The sequence below is a fragment of the Oryctolagus cuniculus genome, chromosome 19 (assembly GCF_964237555.1).
Source record: "Oryctolagus cuniculus chromosome 19, mOryCun1.1, whole genome shotgun sequence".
Lineage (NCBI taxonomy): Eukaryota > Metazoa > Chordata > Mammalia > Lagomorpha > Leporidae > Oryctolagus > Oryctolagus cuniculus.
In genome coordinates this window covers 38551267-38568566 of record NC_091450.1, presented here as the reverse complement: position 1 = coordinate 38568566, position 17300 = coordinate 38551267, and the positions used below count along the sequence as shown (strand labels likewise).

General features: G+C 48.4%; 1 protein-coding gene across 6 annotated transcripts in view; it reads right to left on the bottom strand.

Annotated features, from left to right (window-relative positions):
• SDK1 (sidekick cell adhesion molecule 1) overlaps positions 1 to 17300 on the bottom strand; it is a 980492-nt gene that overhangs the window by 247866 nt on the left and 715326 nt on the right. For all 6 annotated transcript variants that reach the window (XM_070064289.1, XM_070064291.1, XM_070064290.1 and 3 more), the window contains 2 exons: positions 2313 to 2424; positions 1524 to 1714 (listed from right to left, as the gene is read on the bottom strand). In XM_070064289.1, coding sequence (XP_069920390.1) covers positions 1524 to 1714; positions 2313 to 2424 — 303 coding nt within the window. The remainder of the gene's footprint in view (positions 1 to 1523; positions 1715 to 2312; positions 2425 to 17300) is intronic.

Sequence of the window (17300 nt, the reverse complement as noted above, 5' to 3'; positions counted from 1 at the left end):
AATAAAAGGGGATTTAAATAAACGCCATGAAGAAGTAAAGTATGTACGTGTCCCTTTAAAAGTCGGAACACAGATGGCAGCTCCAGAGGACAGGGAACTAATCCACTCTGGGATTCAGACATAAATGGATGCAAGTTCCCATGGTAGATTTAAATATTTTAAAGAGGAATTATGATAGAAACAATCCTTTGTGTTTGCAGAGAGATACATTTCTTTTCTTGCTTACATTACCTTAAAGTGTTGTAACACAATACAGTACTGCCTACACGAGATTTATACATCACACACTTTAATTTCGGTTCAGTCTGTAATGTACTGTGCTCACAGAGCTATAGATCAACCAGGATGAAAAAGTCTTAGAGAGAGAGGGAGGTGATATTTACAGGTAGAGAGCGAGCGTGTCGAGAAAGGCGCCGGGGCACCAGCTCGGATCCCGGCGCAGAATCAACAAGGGCTGGTGAGTCCAGGTCCACTCTGCCCAGCACTTTCAGCCCTCGCACACTTCTTTCAGGGTGCTGCCGGTTCCCACGGTGGCTAGGAGGGTCCTAGTCGGGACACTGAGCCAGGTCCCAGGGACTTCAAGGATGGTGATGACCCCAGGGCAAACTTCCTATCATGGGCAGTCCTGACACTCACACTAATTTCGCAGGAAACTGCATGTGTTTCCTTTCTTATTTTGCCAGCTGGCAAAGTGCAAGGACATGACTGAAGGAGCTCCGGCTCTCCATAGGGCCGCCTCCTGTTTGGGCTTCCCAGTTCCCCTTTTCCAAAGGGAAGAGGCAAGGAAGGAATCCTGCCTTGCTGCCATGGATCCAGGGCGCTGTCAGTGGCAGCAGCCACCGCCTAGGAACCTGGTGCCCTGGGACAGTGATCACAGGCTCTTCAGAGAAGCAGATGTGTGACCGGAGCTGGGAAATGAGAATACAGGCACCTGCCTCACACCGTGATGTGATCGTATCCTAATCTGATAAGAAAGTTGGGATTTTCTTAGCCACTGAGCAAAGCACAGTCCCCGGACCTGTTATTTTCCAGCCTTCAGAACCAGGCAACTCAAAGGCACTTGATTTTATATCGTCCTCCTCCTTGGTTCAGGGTCAATACTTGGCCCACTTTCAGGAAGCCTCTCTGTTCTTATTTTTCAGTTAAAAACATCCAATAGTTTTTAACTTTCTTCTGGGTCAAAAATCACAACCATCATAGAACAATTTCCGAACACCGACATAAGACCGGTGTAGGGTTACAGGAAAGGTAGTGGAAACGCTGGAGGAGACAGGCGCTGCCCGCGATGAGGGCTTCACCACTCCGCTCCCCAGCTTTATGACTGGGAGCACTCAGAACACCAGCCCTGTGGGCTTAAAAGATTTCTATCCTGCAACAGAAGAACAGGATGCATTTGGACGATCAACTCAACCCGTCTCCACTTGCAGAGTTAAAAATAAAGTCGGTGCAATGCAGGTGTTGCTGTTTTCCCCAGGGAGCCTACGTGAGGGTGCTGACACCAGCACTGACTGGGCAACCCTTACCTATGATGGAGAGAAAGGCCTTCGCCCGGGCTGGTTCAAAGGCGCTTCCGCGCAGCGTGGCCTCGCACACGTATGCGCCCGTGTCTGCGGAGGTGGGGCTGCTGATAGTCAGGCGCCGCCCAAAGCTGTGCAGCCCGCTGGTGACCCTCACTCCATTTCTCTTCCAGTTCACACTCAGCTCTTCCACAGGCCTGTGTGGACAAGGACATCAGTGACAATAATTGTGAGCCATGGTGATGGCAATAATAATTTCAGGCATTCAGCGCAAGCTTGACAAAGCTAATTCTACCAGGAACCATGGTGGGCTGAACAATGGACATTTAAAAATCAATCCAGATATAACTCTCCCCCTCAGGCACGCATCCACGATACAGTCTGCTCAGGGGCTATTGAGCAAGGATAGCTAATTGCAGCTGCAATGAACCATAAGTCCTAATGATTCCATTTGCTCAGGAAAAGAATGTTTAAAATAAATACGACTACGGGACACTACAGCTACACGGGAGGCGTGCACACGGAGCCTTGGTTCTGGAGCGACCATTAAGGAGGCAGAGAAGACCTGGGACTGAGGAGCGGGGGAGGGATTAGCTCCTCCCTCTTTCACCCTCCGCCACATACAAAAGCTCCGCCTCCTCTCTGGGAGACATCGCATCTAGTTCCCTGTCTTCCCAGACACTGTGCTGGGGCCCAGCAACACGGACAGGACCTCGTCTCTCGAGGAGCCGGCCCCTGTGCGTCACGCCGCGGGTGGCTGTACAGGAGCAAGCCTGTCTCGGGGCCGATCCGTACCTGGCGCTGGCTATGCACTCCAAGGTGGTCTCACTGGATCCGGCCACCACGCTCCTGTTGCCCGGGGCCACCACGATGGTGGGAGCCATGGTCTCAGCAGTGCCAGTGTCTCCTGTGGCAGAGAAAACACAGATGCTGTGGAACCGTCCTCCGTACAGAAGACAGGGTGGGCAGAGCAGGACAGAGGAAGCATCTTGACAAGGCACACTCCAAATACACTCAGAATCCACGGGGCCCTGGGGCATGGTCACAGCCACGGCCTCCGTGTGGGCATCAGACCATTCAAGCCGGGGCCTGTGCGATGCCAGCCTCCTCTGGTGAAGCCCCAGCCTGTGACCAGAGCCACGGGGGTGGCAGTGTGACAGATGCATTATGCAACTGCACGGAACATGGAGCAGCTAAGGGCTTGAGACTGCCCAGCACTTTCCGAAATGCTTGCTGGTTTTGGTTTTTTAAACTGATCTAAGACTTTGCTTACTGCCCAGTGTCCCTGGTATTTTCGCATTTGTTCAACCGCACGAACAGTTCGTGCGTGGGGCTCTCTGCGAGGCATAGCATCTTCAGAAGTAGCCAACTTTCCCGTGAGGGTCTCCAGAGCAAACACCCCGCTCAGCCTGCAGTGCTGTCACTGTAGTTCCAAGCCCTTTCTCTTTTCTGGAAAGTAAATAACCTGAATCCATCTCTTTGGTGAGTATCAAACTAAATAATTTAGCTTGTACTGCAGGTGACAAGGGAGAAAAAAAAAACAACATATTTCACCACTTTTCTCTAAAGGACATTTAACATCAAAATTAAACTACTCCCGGGATGCTTTACTACTGTTTGTTCAGGGAACCAGACGTTTCTAGAAAGGAACTTCAATAAAGGGTGGGGGTGTAACAGCCTGGAAATAAAGATAGATTTAAAGCCTTGCAAATGCAAAATGCTTCCTCCGGCCCTTCCAGCTGCCAGCAGCCAGGGCACTCAGGAGAACTCTGGCAAACGGGAGTTCTGCCCGCCAGTGGGCATCCACAGGAAGGAGGGGACCACCCGCTCCTCCGCACCAACAGCCCGGAGCCCGCATCCCCGCCGGGAAGTATGTGACTTTCGCAGTAAAGGCGCATGTGGGTCCACGAAGAAGAACCGGATGCAGGCAGAGCCAGCAAACCAGTGTTTCAGACCTACCCATGGGTCACGTGACATGAGGCTGACTTCCACTCACCCGTGAGTCCCCGGGGTGGGGGGGAGGCAGCCCTGGCCTTCTCCGAGCTCCTTACCTCCCAAGCCACCCCCAGGCTCCCTTCCTGACCGAGCTGGGGCTGACAGGCTGGTTATCAGAGCACAGACACCTCCGTGACAGGGCAGCGGACGGTAACTGAATGCCAATCACATTCGCAACCTGCCTGCCGGCGGTGAAAGTCGCTGATGAGGAGAAACGACCTGAGCGGCTAATATTTGCAAATAGTTATGAGAAGTGAAGGAGAGCAGTGTGGATGCCGAAAGGTCACTGAGCAAGGTGCTAATCTGGCATTAATCACCGCTCAGCTGCGGTGGCAGGAGAGGAAACCCGTGCTCAGCACTTGGCGTTGCTGGGGAACCACCGTCCCTGGACCCCCGGGTCCTCTCCCGCCCGGAGGAGAGACGGCTCCCAGCCTGAGTCCCCGGCCCTCGGGGACAGGCGGTAGGGCAGGGGGACCCTGCACGAGGCTCCTTCACGGGCAGGTCCGTGGAGCTTGGTTGGCCGTCACACAGAACACAGCTTTTCTTTACACCACGCTGTAAGCATCACTGTTTCAGTGCACCCTGGAGCACTGTGTGTCTGTAAGAAAAGTTCAGTGACTCCCTCAATCCGGTGTCAGCAACTGTAAGGCCATTTTCTAATGCAACCTTCCAACCACCACCAAATTGTTAGTACTGTCTAACGACGCACGAACTATGTAAGGTACTTGCAGGGGAAGTAGAAGGTGAAAGAGATGCTGGGGGAATAAACCAGAGTAGTGCCTACAAAGAACAGCTGTGATGCACACACATGGTCACAATTACGGTGAACGTGACCACAGCAAGGTCGAGGCAAGGTGTGTAGGGCTTCTGATTGCAAAGCCCACATGCTTTCTGTTGGAACTCTGCAAGAACATCTCAGGAAAATTTCCACGGGTGACCAGCAAAGACAGCGCCTGCTGTAGGGCACGATTCTGTTATGCCTTCTTGTTTTGGTTTTTAAAAACTTCAGTGAAAGCCATGTGCCATGGAGCAGTCCCTCCCTCCAAAGACAGGCATTTCTACATCTTTTCGCACTTAATTTTAAACTGTTATTTTGTGATTTACCACTTTCAGACATCAGACATCATCTCCACTCTCTGCCACGATGGATGAGCTCAGCTCACATGTGCCATGTTGCCACGTTGCCAAAATACTAAGCAGGATTTTTAGTTCCTGTTGATCTTTGGAATTTTAGATAAATGGGGGCTTCAAAAACTTCATGGAAAAAATGGAATTTAAAGAAGTTTATTTTGATGCAGAAAACTTGGAAATCCATCCAGAGTTTTTCCATAATATGCATTTCCATGAACTTTTAAAAAGTATTTATGTATTTAAAAGTCCGAGTTAGAGAGAAAAAGAGGGAGAGAGACAGAGAGTGATCTTGCACTTGCTGGTTCACTCTTGAGTTGGCTTCAACTGCCAGGGCTGGGCCAAGCCTAAGCCAGGAGCTTCATCTGGGTCTCCCATGTGGATGGCAGGGGCCCAAACATTTGGAGAAAACAAAAAACCTGTATAAGAAATACAATCTTTGGATACCACCTAGTAGTGGAATAGATAATCTTTATGTAGTAATACAAATGTCTTAAAAGAAATTCATGGAGAATGTGTGCTACAAAAATGCCATGCATGGATTCAAAAATTCTCTGCACCAAAATAAACTTATTTTTTCATCCCATTTTCTACAAACTTTTTATGATACTACAATTTTATTTCAAATTTAGTTTGCATTTCTATAATGAATCTGCAGTAAAAGTGGAAGATGTAATTATGGTGATGGTCCAGAATCCAGATGCCATTAGCCTGGATGATGTAAAAGCATAACTATGGAAGACTGAAAGAGGGAAGCAGAGAGCAGAGGAGTACTGAAGAGGAGGGAAGGGAAGATACTGTTCCAAGAGTCCAGGAAATAAAGGGGGTGTGTGCGTGCACACATGTGCACACACTCTCATACACAGTGTTACCTTTGTAACCTGAAAATATCAATCCCCCGCAAACACAATCTTAAAGTTGTAGCAGGAAATCACAAAAGAGCTAGAAATACTGTTTTAATTATGCTGAAAGGATGCGTGAGGTGGTGTAAATCAGTCAAAGGTCACCCAGCTTAGCAAGTCAATACCTAACCTCTAAAACTGTAAGAAACAGTAATAGACGCATCGTGTTACAACACAGAGACACATACCAGAACCAAGGGTAAATCAAGGAGAGAATCCCCCTGGCCTGAAAGTGGGGACACTGCCACACTTTGCTGTAAGCCGCTGGAATGTTCTCTCTACCCCGTGTGCAGGCAAACACTGAGTTCCCTGTCCATACAAGCCACCTCCCCACCTCTGGTTAACTGTGGTCTTGTCACCCCAAGACTTCTAGCTAACAGCCACTGTCCCCGGGGATGCGTGGTTTCTTTTCCTTCTTGAATAACTGAAAAGGAGTCCATTCTTTCCCACGTGGTTGGCTGTCCAGGCAAAAACGTTCGAGTAGAAAGTCAATTTCCCTTGGAACTTTGAAGACATTGTGGTCTTCAGTGTCATAGAGGAGAACTTAGTCTGCTAGCAGTCTGATGCCCATTATTTGTGGGTTAGCCTTTTTTCTGAACTTCTGGGATATTCTCTAAGTATGTAATATTCAAACGTGCCTAGGTATAGGGTCTTCTGTTCCCCCACTAGCAACTTGAGAGGGCCTCTCACTGCAGAGACACACACCCTTACGCGTCAGTTCCTATGCAACTTCCCACCCTCTGCTTTTCCCGTTTCCTTTTTTGGGAGCCCCCACTGGTTGGAGTTTAGGTCTCTGACTGATTCAGTATGTTTCTTACCCTCTTCTAATGTTTTCCTTTTTCTAATTTGGGAAAGACCTCCTCAACTATATCTTAAAACTTCTTCTTCTCAACCACACTGTAATCCCCAAAAGAGTTTTCTTGGCTCTGGCTGTCCATTTTCCACAGCCTCCTGCACTTGTTTTATGGAAGCAACGCGCATCCAAGTCACACACTCGTGGTAGGGGCTCTCATCAATGATCCTCCTACACTGGAGAGCGGTGAAAAGCTAACTGGGGGGTGGGAACGCTAGCTTGTTCATCACAACCTCAGTCAGGTGAGGAACCCGATTACTGGGAAGGGGCCCTAAATCCCAGAGTGCAGAGGCCCTGCCTCGGAATCTGTTCGTTCTCAGCAGGGAGGAATCCTCACCCACTCCTCTGTCTACCCAGGCCAGTATCTTACCTGCTGAGTATTCAGCTCACGGGAGCAGGCGTAGGAAGTAGACCCATCCGTATGTAACTGACTATACCTTCTCTTGTTTCTCCCTGTGTTGTACCCTGTGACCAGGCTGCTCCAATGTCCCCACACCGAGCTCTGCTCCCCTGAGAGTCTTCATTCCTCACCTGAGACCTGCTCTCCACGCCTTTGTGTCTGCCCTCACTTGTTCATGGTTTCCCTTCCTTTTCCTTCCCTTTGTGCCCCCGTCTCTTACTCCCTTACTGTGTTAGCGTGTACCTCTTTTTCTAGGCTGAGGAGGGAAACAGACGTGCTTTGCTGCCATTCTTGAGCCTGCCGTATTGAATTTGCCACTAAAATTTTCCCCACTTTCAATTTTTAGAACAAACATGCAGAGAAGAATATCTCGGCATTTTCAAAGAATAAAACAGCCTGTTACTATATTCACATAGTATTTGAGATTCAATTTAAAAAATGTTGCTTGATTTATCATAAATAGTCTAGAATAATAGACTTCCACTCCTAACTCCACTACTATTACCCTTTCCTTCAATGTCCCACATTAACAAAACATTTTTTAAAAAGATTATTTTGGCCGGCGCCGCGGCTCACTAGCCTAATCCTCCGCCTGCAGCGCTAGCACCCCAGGTTCAGTCCCGGTTGGGGTGCCGGATTCTGTCCCAGTTGCCCCTCTTCCAGTCCAGCTCTCTGCTGTGGCCTGGGAGGGCAGTGGAGGATGGCCCAAGTGCTTGGGCCTTACACCCACATGGGAGACCAGGAGAAGCACCTGGCTCTTGGCTTTGGATCGGCACAGCGCTGGCCATAGCGGCCATTTGGGGGGTGAACCAACGGAAGGAAGACATTTCTCTCTCTCTCTCTCTAACTCTGCCTGTCAAAAAAAATATTTATTTACTTGAAAAGCAGAGTTACAGAGGGAGACACACAGACACACAGAGCGAGAGAGTGAGAGAGCGAGAGAGCGAGAGCGAGAGAGCGAGAGAGAGAGAGATAGAGAGAGAGAGAGAGAAACAGAAAGAGAGAGAGATCTTCCATCTGCTGGTTCACTTCCCAAATAGCTGTGATGGCTGGGGCTGGGCCAGGCTGAAGTCAGGAACCCAGAACTCCATCTGGGTCTCCCAACTCTGAGGTCTTGTAGGGGCCCAAGGCTTTGGGGCCATCTTCTGCTGCTTTTCCAGGCAAACCATCAGGAAGCTGGACTGGAAGTAGATCACTGGGACATAGCCCATATGGGATACTGGTGATGAAGGTGGCGGCTTAACCCACCGTGCCGCAGCACTAGCTCCAACAAAACTTTTTAAAGCGGTATATGCTCATATAGGAGGGATTACTTTTTTTTTTTTTTTTTGACAGGCAAAGTTAGACCGTGAGAGAGAGAGAGAGAGAGAGAGAGAGAGAGAGAGAGAGAGAGAGAGAAAGGTCTTCCTTCCGTTGGTTCACCCCCTAAATGGCTGCTACAGCTGGCGCGCTGCACCGATCCAAAGCCAGGAGCCAGGTGCTTCCTCCTGGTCTCCCATGCAGGTGGAGGGCCCAAGCACCTGGGCCAAGGAAGGATTACTTCTAAGAAGATTGAAAACAGAATGGAAGAAGAGAAGGGTGTTCTATTTTACCACATTCACATACAGTCATTATTGCTAAATATTTACAAACATTTTGCTAAATATTTACAAATGCTACCCGATGTCACCTAGCATCAGCCCAGTAAGACAGCTGTTATAGTCCCCTTCTACAGACTAGAAAATCAAGCCCCAAAGTCACATGGCCTCAAAGGTAGAGCAAGGCTTTCAGTCATGGATATCTTCATCCACAGTGCATCATCTTCCTCCTAACAACCTTCCTGGGTTGTGACAGTCGACCAAAATAAAATGAACTAGAATACTCCTTCCCCCAAAGCATTTCCTTCATTGAGACTTCCCAGTTGCTGTCTCAACCAAGCTCTTTCCAGGCTGAGTCTAGGAGTTTGGAGGGGAGACCTTGAATCAAAGGAGATTCCGCAGAGGTTGGCGACGCGTGGCAGCTAGCAGCCGCGGCGACTGAAGGCAGGGGCTTTAGAGGAAGGCTCTGTGTAGTGACAGGAATAAAGAACTCAGCAGAGGAAATGGAGTATAATCCCGGCCAATTCCCCCTTGTGAACCCTGTACTCACAGTAGAGACCAAGCAGGGAGACGTCTAGGTTGCATTTAATTAAAAAGCACATTTAAAGAATATCAAGTCTCTCTCTCAAAGATGCCCGAATTGCTACACTGCAGAATTATGGCAGATAAAGTAGGGCAAACGGAAGGATGCCCTTCCACTGCAATCAAGCACGGCGCTGGGCGGGAGAGCAGCCACAGGACCGGGGCCACGCACAGAGACTCTGCATTCAGAACACAGCAAGGAGAGAGAGAGAGAGAGAGTGTGTGTGTGTGTGTGTGTGTGTGTGTGTGTCGGGGTGCGGCATGTGGCCAAGACCTCCCAGGAAGTGAGATGAGAAAAGCAGCCATCTGGGTACCTGGGCAGGTGCACTTCAGGCTGGGGAGACAGCAGGTGCAGCGCCTCCACATGCTGAAGGCTGATCAGGGTCAGCTCACTCCTGGATTGGAGGCCAGGGTGAAAATCTCAGGCTTTCCTGAGAGGAAACCACTGGAGGTTTGGACACAGAGTGATATATGATCATGTTTTAAGAGCTGAGCTCTGGACACTGTGCGGAATTCACTGCAGTGGGCAAAGAAGGACCCAGGGAGGTGACTCAGGGAGGCCACCTGGAGGACCACATGTGGGCGTGTGGACGTTTGGGCTGGCGGGAGGGGAGGGGTGCTGGCGGTTGCTACCTTTGTGACATTTTCAAAGGCAAGTTCACAGACCTTGCAGATGGACTGGCTTGGGGATAACTGTTGGGGTATAGCTGAAGAGGGAAGCAGCTGTGTCTGAGACGACAAAATCCAGGGGAGAGAAGAGTGAGGTTATGGGGTTCAGAAAGGGGTTGGGTGTTGGAAGCAGTATATGCGAGATGTCCACTGACCACAGCATTAGCAGCCACCCCTGAGCACCCTCCACACTTGGCCTTTCACCTCTCTACCCCACAGTTCACATTGCGCCCAGTCTGCAGGCTACATCTAGATAAAGCTGCCTGCCTCCTGGGCTCCCTGTCTACCTTGGACAGCGCTCCTCGGCTCAAGGCAGGGCAGCCTGTTCTGTCCCGCAGGTGCCTGGGGCTCATACCCCACACTGTGCCCAGAATCCTTGTGGCTGGGGGAAAGTCATGCCATGGTAAGTTCCCACACCCTCTTTGCTCTGCACCTTGCCGTGGGACCAGCACTGTCTGGAGTTGTATGTAACTAGCCTTGGGTAGTAACACCCTCCAACCTACAGCTGCTCTCATTCTACTCACCCCTACTGTTGTTCCATAATCCTGCATATTCTCCAAGTTCCTAAAATTCTGTTGAATTTCTCCATGAGGAGACCAGTCGCGTCCTGGGAACATGCGGTGCAGACTGGGGACACACTTGGCCCCAAATGGCACACATCCTCCTCCACCTGCTCCAACCTGTACTCGTGTACATGGTGACATGGGGTGTAGCAGTCCTGGAAGGAAACCCTACCCCTAGTCCTACCCCTTGGCCGCTTCACGTTCCAAGTGTCTTCCTTCCCCCCAATGATTTCAGATGTTCCTACATGCTCTGCAGCCCAGAACAGTTTAGAGCTCAAGGAACCGGAAGTACCATGACTCCTGATTGTTTGGGGGCAAGTTATCTGATGTCTTTCAGTCTCATTTGTAAAGCACCACTTATTTCACAGCATGTGTGTGTGGTGTCTGTACGCATGGATGGCACTTGTTAATTCTTACTGACACAGTAAGAGGGCTGTCTGAAGCTGGAGGCTGTGACATCAGTGTGAAGAGGCTGTGACATCAGTGTGAAGCAAGCACAAAGTCCTGGCTCCTTTCTCCATCCCAAGCCCTGGTGACATCCTCCTCACCACGGCAAGAGCTGCTGGGGTCTCTGTGGCTGCTCCTTCCCAAGGACTCCACGATGAAGACGACAGTCCTAAACCTTGAGGAGGTGTGGGCCCATCCACAGCTCAGAAGGGGCTTGCATTTGCAATCTGAGCAATTCACTCCCTGAATCCCAACACCACACGACAGACAGCGCTTTCCAGACAGGTGTTTCAGCATGGTGGTTAAGATGCCTCTTGGGACACCTACAACCACTATTAGAGCGCCTGGGTTAGAGCCCTGGCTCCATTTCTGAGTCTAGATTCCTGGAAGACAGTAGATGATGGCTCAAGTACTTCAGACTTTGCCAACCACATTCGAGATCTGGGTGGAATTCCTGGCTCTTGACTTCAGCCTGGCCCAGTCCTGGCTGTTACAGACATTTGAGGAGTGAATTAACAGATAGAATATCTGTCTCTGACCTTGTCTATCTGTCTTTCAATAAACAAAATTCTTTTTTTTTTATTTTCCCCTTTTGATTCATTTTTTAAAGATTTATTTATTTATTTGAAAGGCAGAGTTACAGAGAGGCAGAGGCAGAGAGGTAAAGAGAGAAGTCCTCCATCTGCTGGTTCACTCCCAAACGGCCTCAATGGTTGGAGCTCGGCCATTCCCAAGCCAGGAGCCTGGAGCTTCCTCCGGATTTTCCACGTGGGCACAGGAGCCCAAGCACTTCGGCCGTTCTCCACCAGTTTCCCAGGCACATCAGCAGAGAGCTGGATCAGAAGTGGGGCAGCCGGGACTCGAACCTGGGATGCTGGCGCTTCAGGCGGCAGCTTTACCTGCTATGCAACAGCACTGGCTCCACACATAAACTTCTTTAAAAATGAAGATACATATCTGCCTTTTTTAGACAAAAGCTCTGCCTGAAAGAAGGGGTTCCCCATCTCCCCGAGAGGGAAGATCCCACGTCTCCATGCCCTCTATTCAAACCCTGCTCCATGGCTCCCAGTCCGTGTGTCCACGCTGCATGCTCTGCAAATTCACAGGAAACGTGTGCAGCAGCAGCTCCAACAGAGACACACCTCGGGCTGATTCCCATAATGCCAGAGTTTTCCCTTCGTCACACCAAAAAATCACAATGTCCCAGGCTGTCCTCAACCCGGGGTGTTCATCACAGTGCGGCTGAGAGAAAACTCACGTGTGACTCACAGGTGGGCACGCGTAAAGTCCGCTCTTATCACACATCAGTGAATGGACTCGGTGAGAGGTGGCTGTGTAGCACGTGGCGTGACAACGGCCCCGGATTCTAAGATTAGAAGGAATCTCCCGTTTTCACTTCTTAGCGTCTGTCTACAGGGTTGTTAAGTTTGTAATAAGAGAATCCCATCACACAGCTATCAGGTAAGGAAGTCTACAGGTCCACATGAAACCTCAAGTTCGTCCAGCACCAAGGATGAGTAAAATCTGTGCAAAGGCCAGCGCCGCGGCTCACTAGGCTAATCCTCCAGCTGTGGCGCCGGCACCCTGTGTTCTAGTCCCGTTCGGGGCGCCGGATTCTGTCCCGGTTGCCCCTCTTCCAGGCCAGCTCTCTGCTGTGGCCCGGGAGTGCAGTGGAGGATGGCCCAAGTCCTTGGGCCCTGCACCCGCATGGGAGACCAGGACAAACACCTGGCTCCTGGCTTCAGATCAGCGCGGTGCACCGGCCACAGTGGCCATTGGTGGGTGAACCAATGGCAAAGGAAGACCTTTCTCTCTGTCTACTCTGCCTGTCCAAAAAAAAAAAAAAAAAAAAAAAAAAAAGTGTGCAAACGAGAAAAGAAGATTGAAAGGAAAACAAGTAGTGGAAGATTCTTTCAGAAGAGCTCAGTGTTGAGCACTAACTTCCGTGCCTTATTCTAAATCTCTTACCAACATTTCATAATAACACTATGTATTGACTGGGTACACCAGGTGAGATGACAGTTACAACAGTCTTCAAACTCTGGGAGACTGGTTCTCCAGGAAGAACAAGAAGCTACTGCTGGCCAGCCAGCGCTCAGCCACTGGACACCACCCTCATCAGACTGAAGTGTCATCAGGGTGGCAAGAGCAGACTGCCCTTGGTGATGCAGGCCATGCGTGCTGGCCATCTCTGCACCCAGCTAAGTGCCCAGGCCAGTGCCGTCCTTCTGCAAATACATGCTGAATGGAGAATTAAGTCTTGTCCAAACATGATGTGGTTGAGTATCATTACCTGATCACTACTGCCATAGGAAGATCATGCCAAAACCAACAGCCTCCTAGTTTGAGAGCATGACAGCTGTACTAGTGCTGGGGACAGAGTCGAACTGGCTGAGGTCTGCACTTTCCAAGAGGTTTGGGCGTGGTTGGGGCAGTGGGTCCAGGTGGGCTATACAAGCTTAGGAAGGGATACTGCAGGACACGGTGGGCAGGACGTGGTGGGCACTGTGGTGTTGAGATCAATTATCCCAGAGGGAATTAGGCTCGAAGGGGAAGGCAGGTAGATATCCACTTGGGAAAGGAAGGAAAGCTGTTTCAGGACCAGAAAATAAGGTGGGAAACAGTTGGCTCATTTGAAAAATGCAAGCAGTTCTTGACGGTAGATGGACAGCTGGGGCCCTGGGTGGCTACAGCTGGCAGCCGTGGAGGTGGGTAGAACCGTGCTGGGGAGTTTGGACCATGGGAGAAAAGGGACAGAGTCCCTGGAGGACTTTCAGAAGGAAAGGAATATCATTAGGTTCCGGCACTGTCCCCAGCACGTGGGGTCAAACTCTAAAGGAGACTAGACAGAGCCCAGCACAGGGCCCAAGAGCCAGATAAAGACCTGAGAAGGGCCGGCACCGTGGCGGAGTGGGCTAAGCCTCCACCTGTGGTACTGGCATCCTGTATGGGAGCCGGTTTCTGTCCTGGCTGCTTCTCTTCCAATCCAACTCTCTGTTTATGGCCTGGGAAAGCTGTGGAAAATGATCCAAGTGCTTGGACCCCTGTTCCCACATGGGAGATCTGGAAGAAGCTCCTAGCTCCTGACTTTAGATTAGCCCAGCTCTGGCCATTGAGGCCATTTGGGGAGTGAACCAATGGATGGAAGACTTCCCTCTGTCTCTCCCTCTCTTCTGTAATCCTGCCTTCCAAATAAATAAATGTTAAAAATAAAAGAAGAAGGCGGAGCCAAGATGGCGGAATAGTGAGGGCGCGCACCGATAGTCCGGGAAAATTTAGTTTAATAAAAGGGAAGTTACGGTAGCCGCAGAAAATAGAACCAAACAAAAATTGCAGGGGAAACCCTTCTGAATGGAGCAGGCGTGAATCGGACGACCTACTGGGAGAACAAGGTCGCCCACCGCACGGAAGCAAAGTCGCGGGACCCAGCCGCAGAAGCCCCAGGGTCTGCGCGACAGTGCTCCAAGGAGAGTGCACGCCACACAGAAAACAGCGGGGAGACTTGAGATGCTCAGGGCTCCGAGTCCACACATCGGCGCTGGAAGGGGAGGTGAGCTCAATAACCCGAGACATTGGTGGGGAAACGGGGGTCAGAATCTAGAGGGGGGCCGGAAAGTGCAGCAAACTCACTACCGGAAAGAAGGAAAAAAAAAGCTTCGGGGTTTCTCTTCCCCCTAACCTTGCAAAGGTTACAAGGCTGCCAGACTTGAAGAATTCCCAAGAGACAAAGAGCAGGCCTCCTCTTTGGATTTACATATCAGTGGGGGAGAGTTAAGGAACTGAGTCACTACAATTCAGTAGCCTAGGCAACCCAGTGGGAGTCCAGAGGAGCCAAAGACTGGAAGCTAAATACCATCAATTCTGCACAGCCCTGCCCTGCAGTGTTACTTACCCCCTGAATAAATAAAATAAATAAATAAATAAAAAGAGAGAGATTTACCACACATAACCTGAGGGTGTCACCTTTGCACACCCTTAACCTGGAAGAACCAGGCAGAGCTCTCAGGCCGCACCCATCTCAAGCCTCCAAGGCTCCTCCAACAGCAGGCAGTCCACTTAACACGGACACAGTATAAAAAAAAAAAAAAAAAGAAAAAAAAAAAAAGCGCACAGTGACGCAAGAAGAATTAACTATGCCGAGTAACAAACACAGAAATAGAGGGAGCAAGATCAACGATGACACTATGATGCCTCCAAATAAGCAAAACACCCCAAGCCAAGAGTATGAAGATGATGAGATAGAAGAAATGCAAGATACGGATTTCAAAAAATTTATGATAAGAACATTTAGAAGTTTTCAAAAGCAAATCCTTGAACTACAGAAATCCTTAATGGACAAGATTGAAAATCTTTCTCGTGAAAATGAAATTTTAAGGAAGAGTCAAAATGAAACTCAGAAACTAGTAGAACAGGAAAGTGTAATAGTCAAGAGAAATCAAAATGAAATGAAGAGCTCAATAGATCAAATGACAAACACATTAGAAAGCCTTAAAAACAGAATGGGTGAAGCAGAAGAGAGAATATCGGACTTAGAAGATAGAGCACAGGAAAACATACAGTCAAACCAAAGAAAAGAAGAGGAAATTAGAAACCTGAAAAATATTGTTGGGAATCTACAGGATACTATTAAAAAAACCAACATTCGAGTTCTAGGAGTTCCTGAAGGCATGGAGAGAGAGAAAGGATTGGAAGGCCTTTTTAGTGAGATACCAGCAGAGAACTTTCCAGGTTTGGAGAAGGACAGAGATATCCTAGTACAGGAAGCTCATAGAACCCCCAATAAACATGACCAAAAGAGATCCTCACCACGACACGTGGTAATTAAACTTACCACAGTGAAACATAAAGAAAAGATCCTAAAATGTGCAAGAGAGAAACGTCAGATTACTCTCAGAGGATCTCCAATCAGACTCACAGCTGACTTCTCATCAGAAACCCTACAAGCTAGGAGGGAATGGCGAGACATAGCACAGGTGCTAAGAGAGAAAAATTGCCAGCCCAGAATATTATATCCTGCCAAGCTCTCATTTGTGAATGAAGGTGAAATAAAGACCTTTCATAGCAAACAGAAATTGAAAGACTTTGTGGCCACTCGTCCGGCCCTGCAAAAGATACTTAAAGATGTGCTACACTCAGAAACACAGAAACACGGCCATCAATATGAAAGAAGGGAAAGGAAGAACACCTACCAGTAAAAGAGCATGGGAAGCTCAAAGCATATACTAGAAAATATTTCCGGGAAAATGGCAGGGCAAAGTCACTACGTATCAATTGTCACATTGAACATTAATGGTCTGAATTCTTCAGTTAAAAGACACCGTTTAGCTGACTGGCTCACAGAACACAACCCAACTATTTGTTGCCTACAAGAAACACATCTCTCTAACAAAGAGGCATGCAGACTGAAAGTGAAAGGTTGGAAAAAGATATTCCATGCCAACAGAAACCAAAAAAAAGCAGGTGTAGCCATATTAATATCAGACAAAATAAACTTTAATACAAAAACTGTTAAGAGAGACAAAGAGGGACACTATATAATGATTAAGGGTTCAATTCAACAGGAAGATGTAACTATTATAAATGTATATGCACCTAATTACAGGGCACCGGTCTATTTAAAAGATATGTTAAGGGACTTAAAGGGAGATTTAGATTCCAATACAATAGTACTGGGGGACTTCAATACTCCACTCTCAGAAATAGACAGATCATCCGGACAGAAGATCAACAAGGAAACAGCAGATTTAATTGACACTATTGCCCAAATGGATCTAACAGATATCTACAGAACTTTCAACCCTACATCTACAGACTTCACATTCTTCTCAGCAGCGCATGGAACCTTCTCTAGGATTGATCACATACTAGGCCATAAAGCAAATCTCAGCAAATTTAAAAGAATTAGAATCATACCATGCAGCTTCTCAGACCACAGCGGGATGAAGCTGGAAATTAGCAACTCAGGAAACCCCAGAAAGTATGCAAACACATGGAGACTGAACAACATGCTCCTGAATGAACACTGGGTCATTCAAGAAATCAAAAGAGAAATCAAAAACTTTCTGGAAGTAAATGAAGACAACAACACAACATATCAAAACTTATGGGATACAGCAAAAGCAGTATTGAGAGGCAAATTTATAGCAATAGGTGCCTATATCAAGAAATTGGAAAGGTACCAAATAAATGAGCTTTCAGCGCACCTCAAGGACCTAGAAAAACTGCAGCAAACCAAACCCAAATCTAGTAGGAGAAGAGAAATAATTAAAACCAGAGAAGAAATTAACAGGATTGAATCCAAAAAAACATTACAAAAAATCAGCCAAGCGAGAAGCTGGTTTTTTGAAAAAATAAACAAAATTGACACCCCATTGGCCCAACTAACTAAAAAAAGAAGAGAAAAGACCCAAATCAATAAAATCAGAGATGAAAAAGGAAACGTAACAACAGACACCACAGAAATAAAAAGAATCATCAGAAATTACTACAAGGACCTGTATGCCAGCAAACAGGAAAACCTATCAGAAATGGATAGATTCCTGGACACATGCAATCTACCAAAATTGAACCATGAAGACATCGAAAACCTAAATAGACCCATAACTGAAACAGAAATTGAAACAGTAATAAAGGCCCTCCCAACAAAGAAAAGCCCAGGACCAGATGG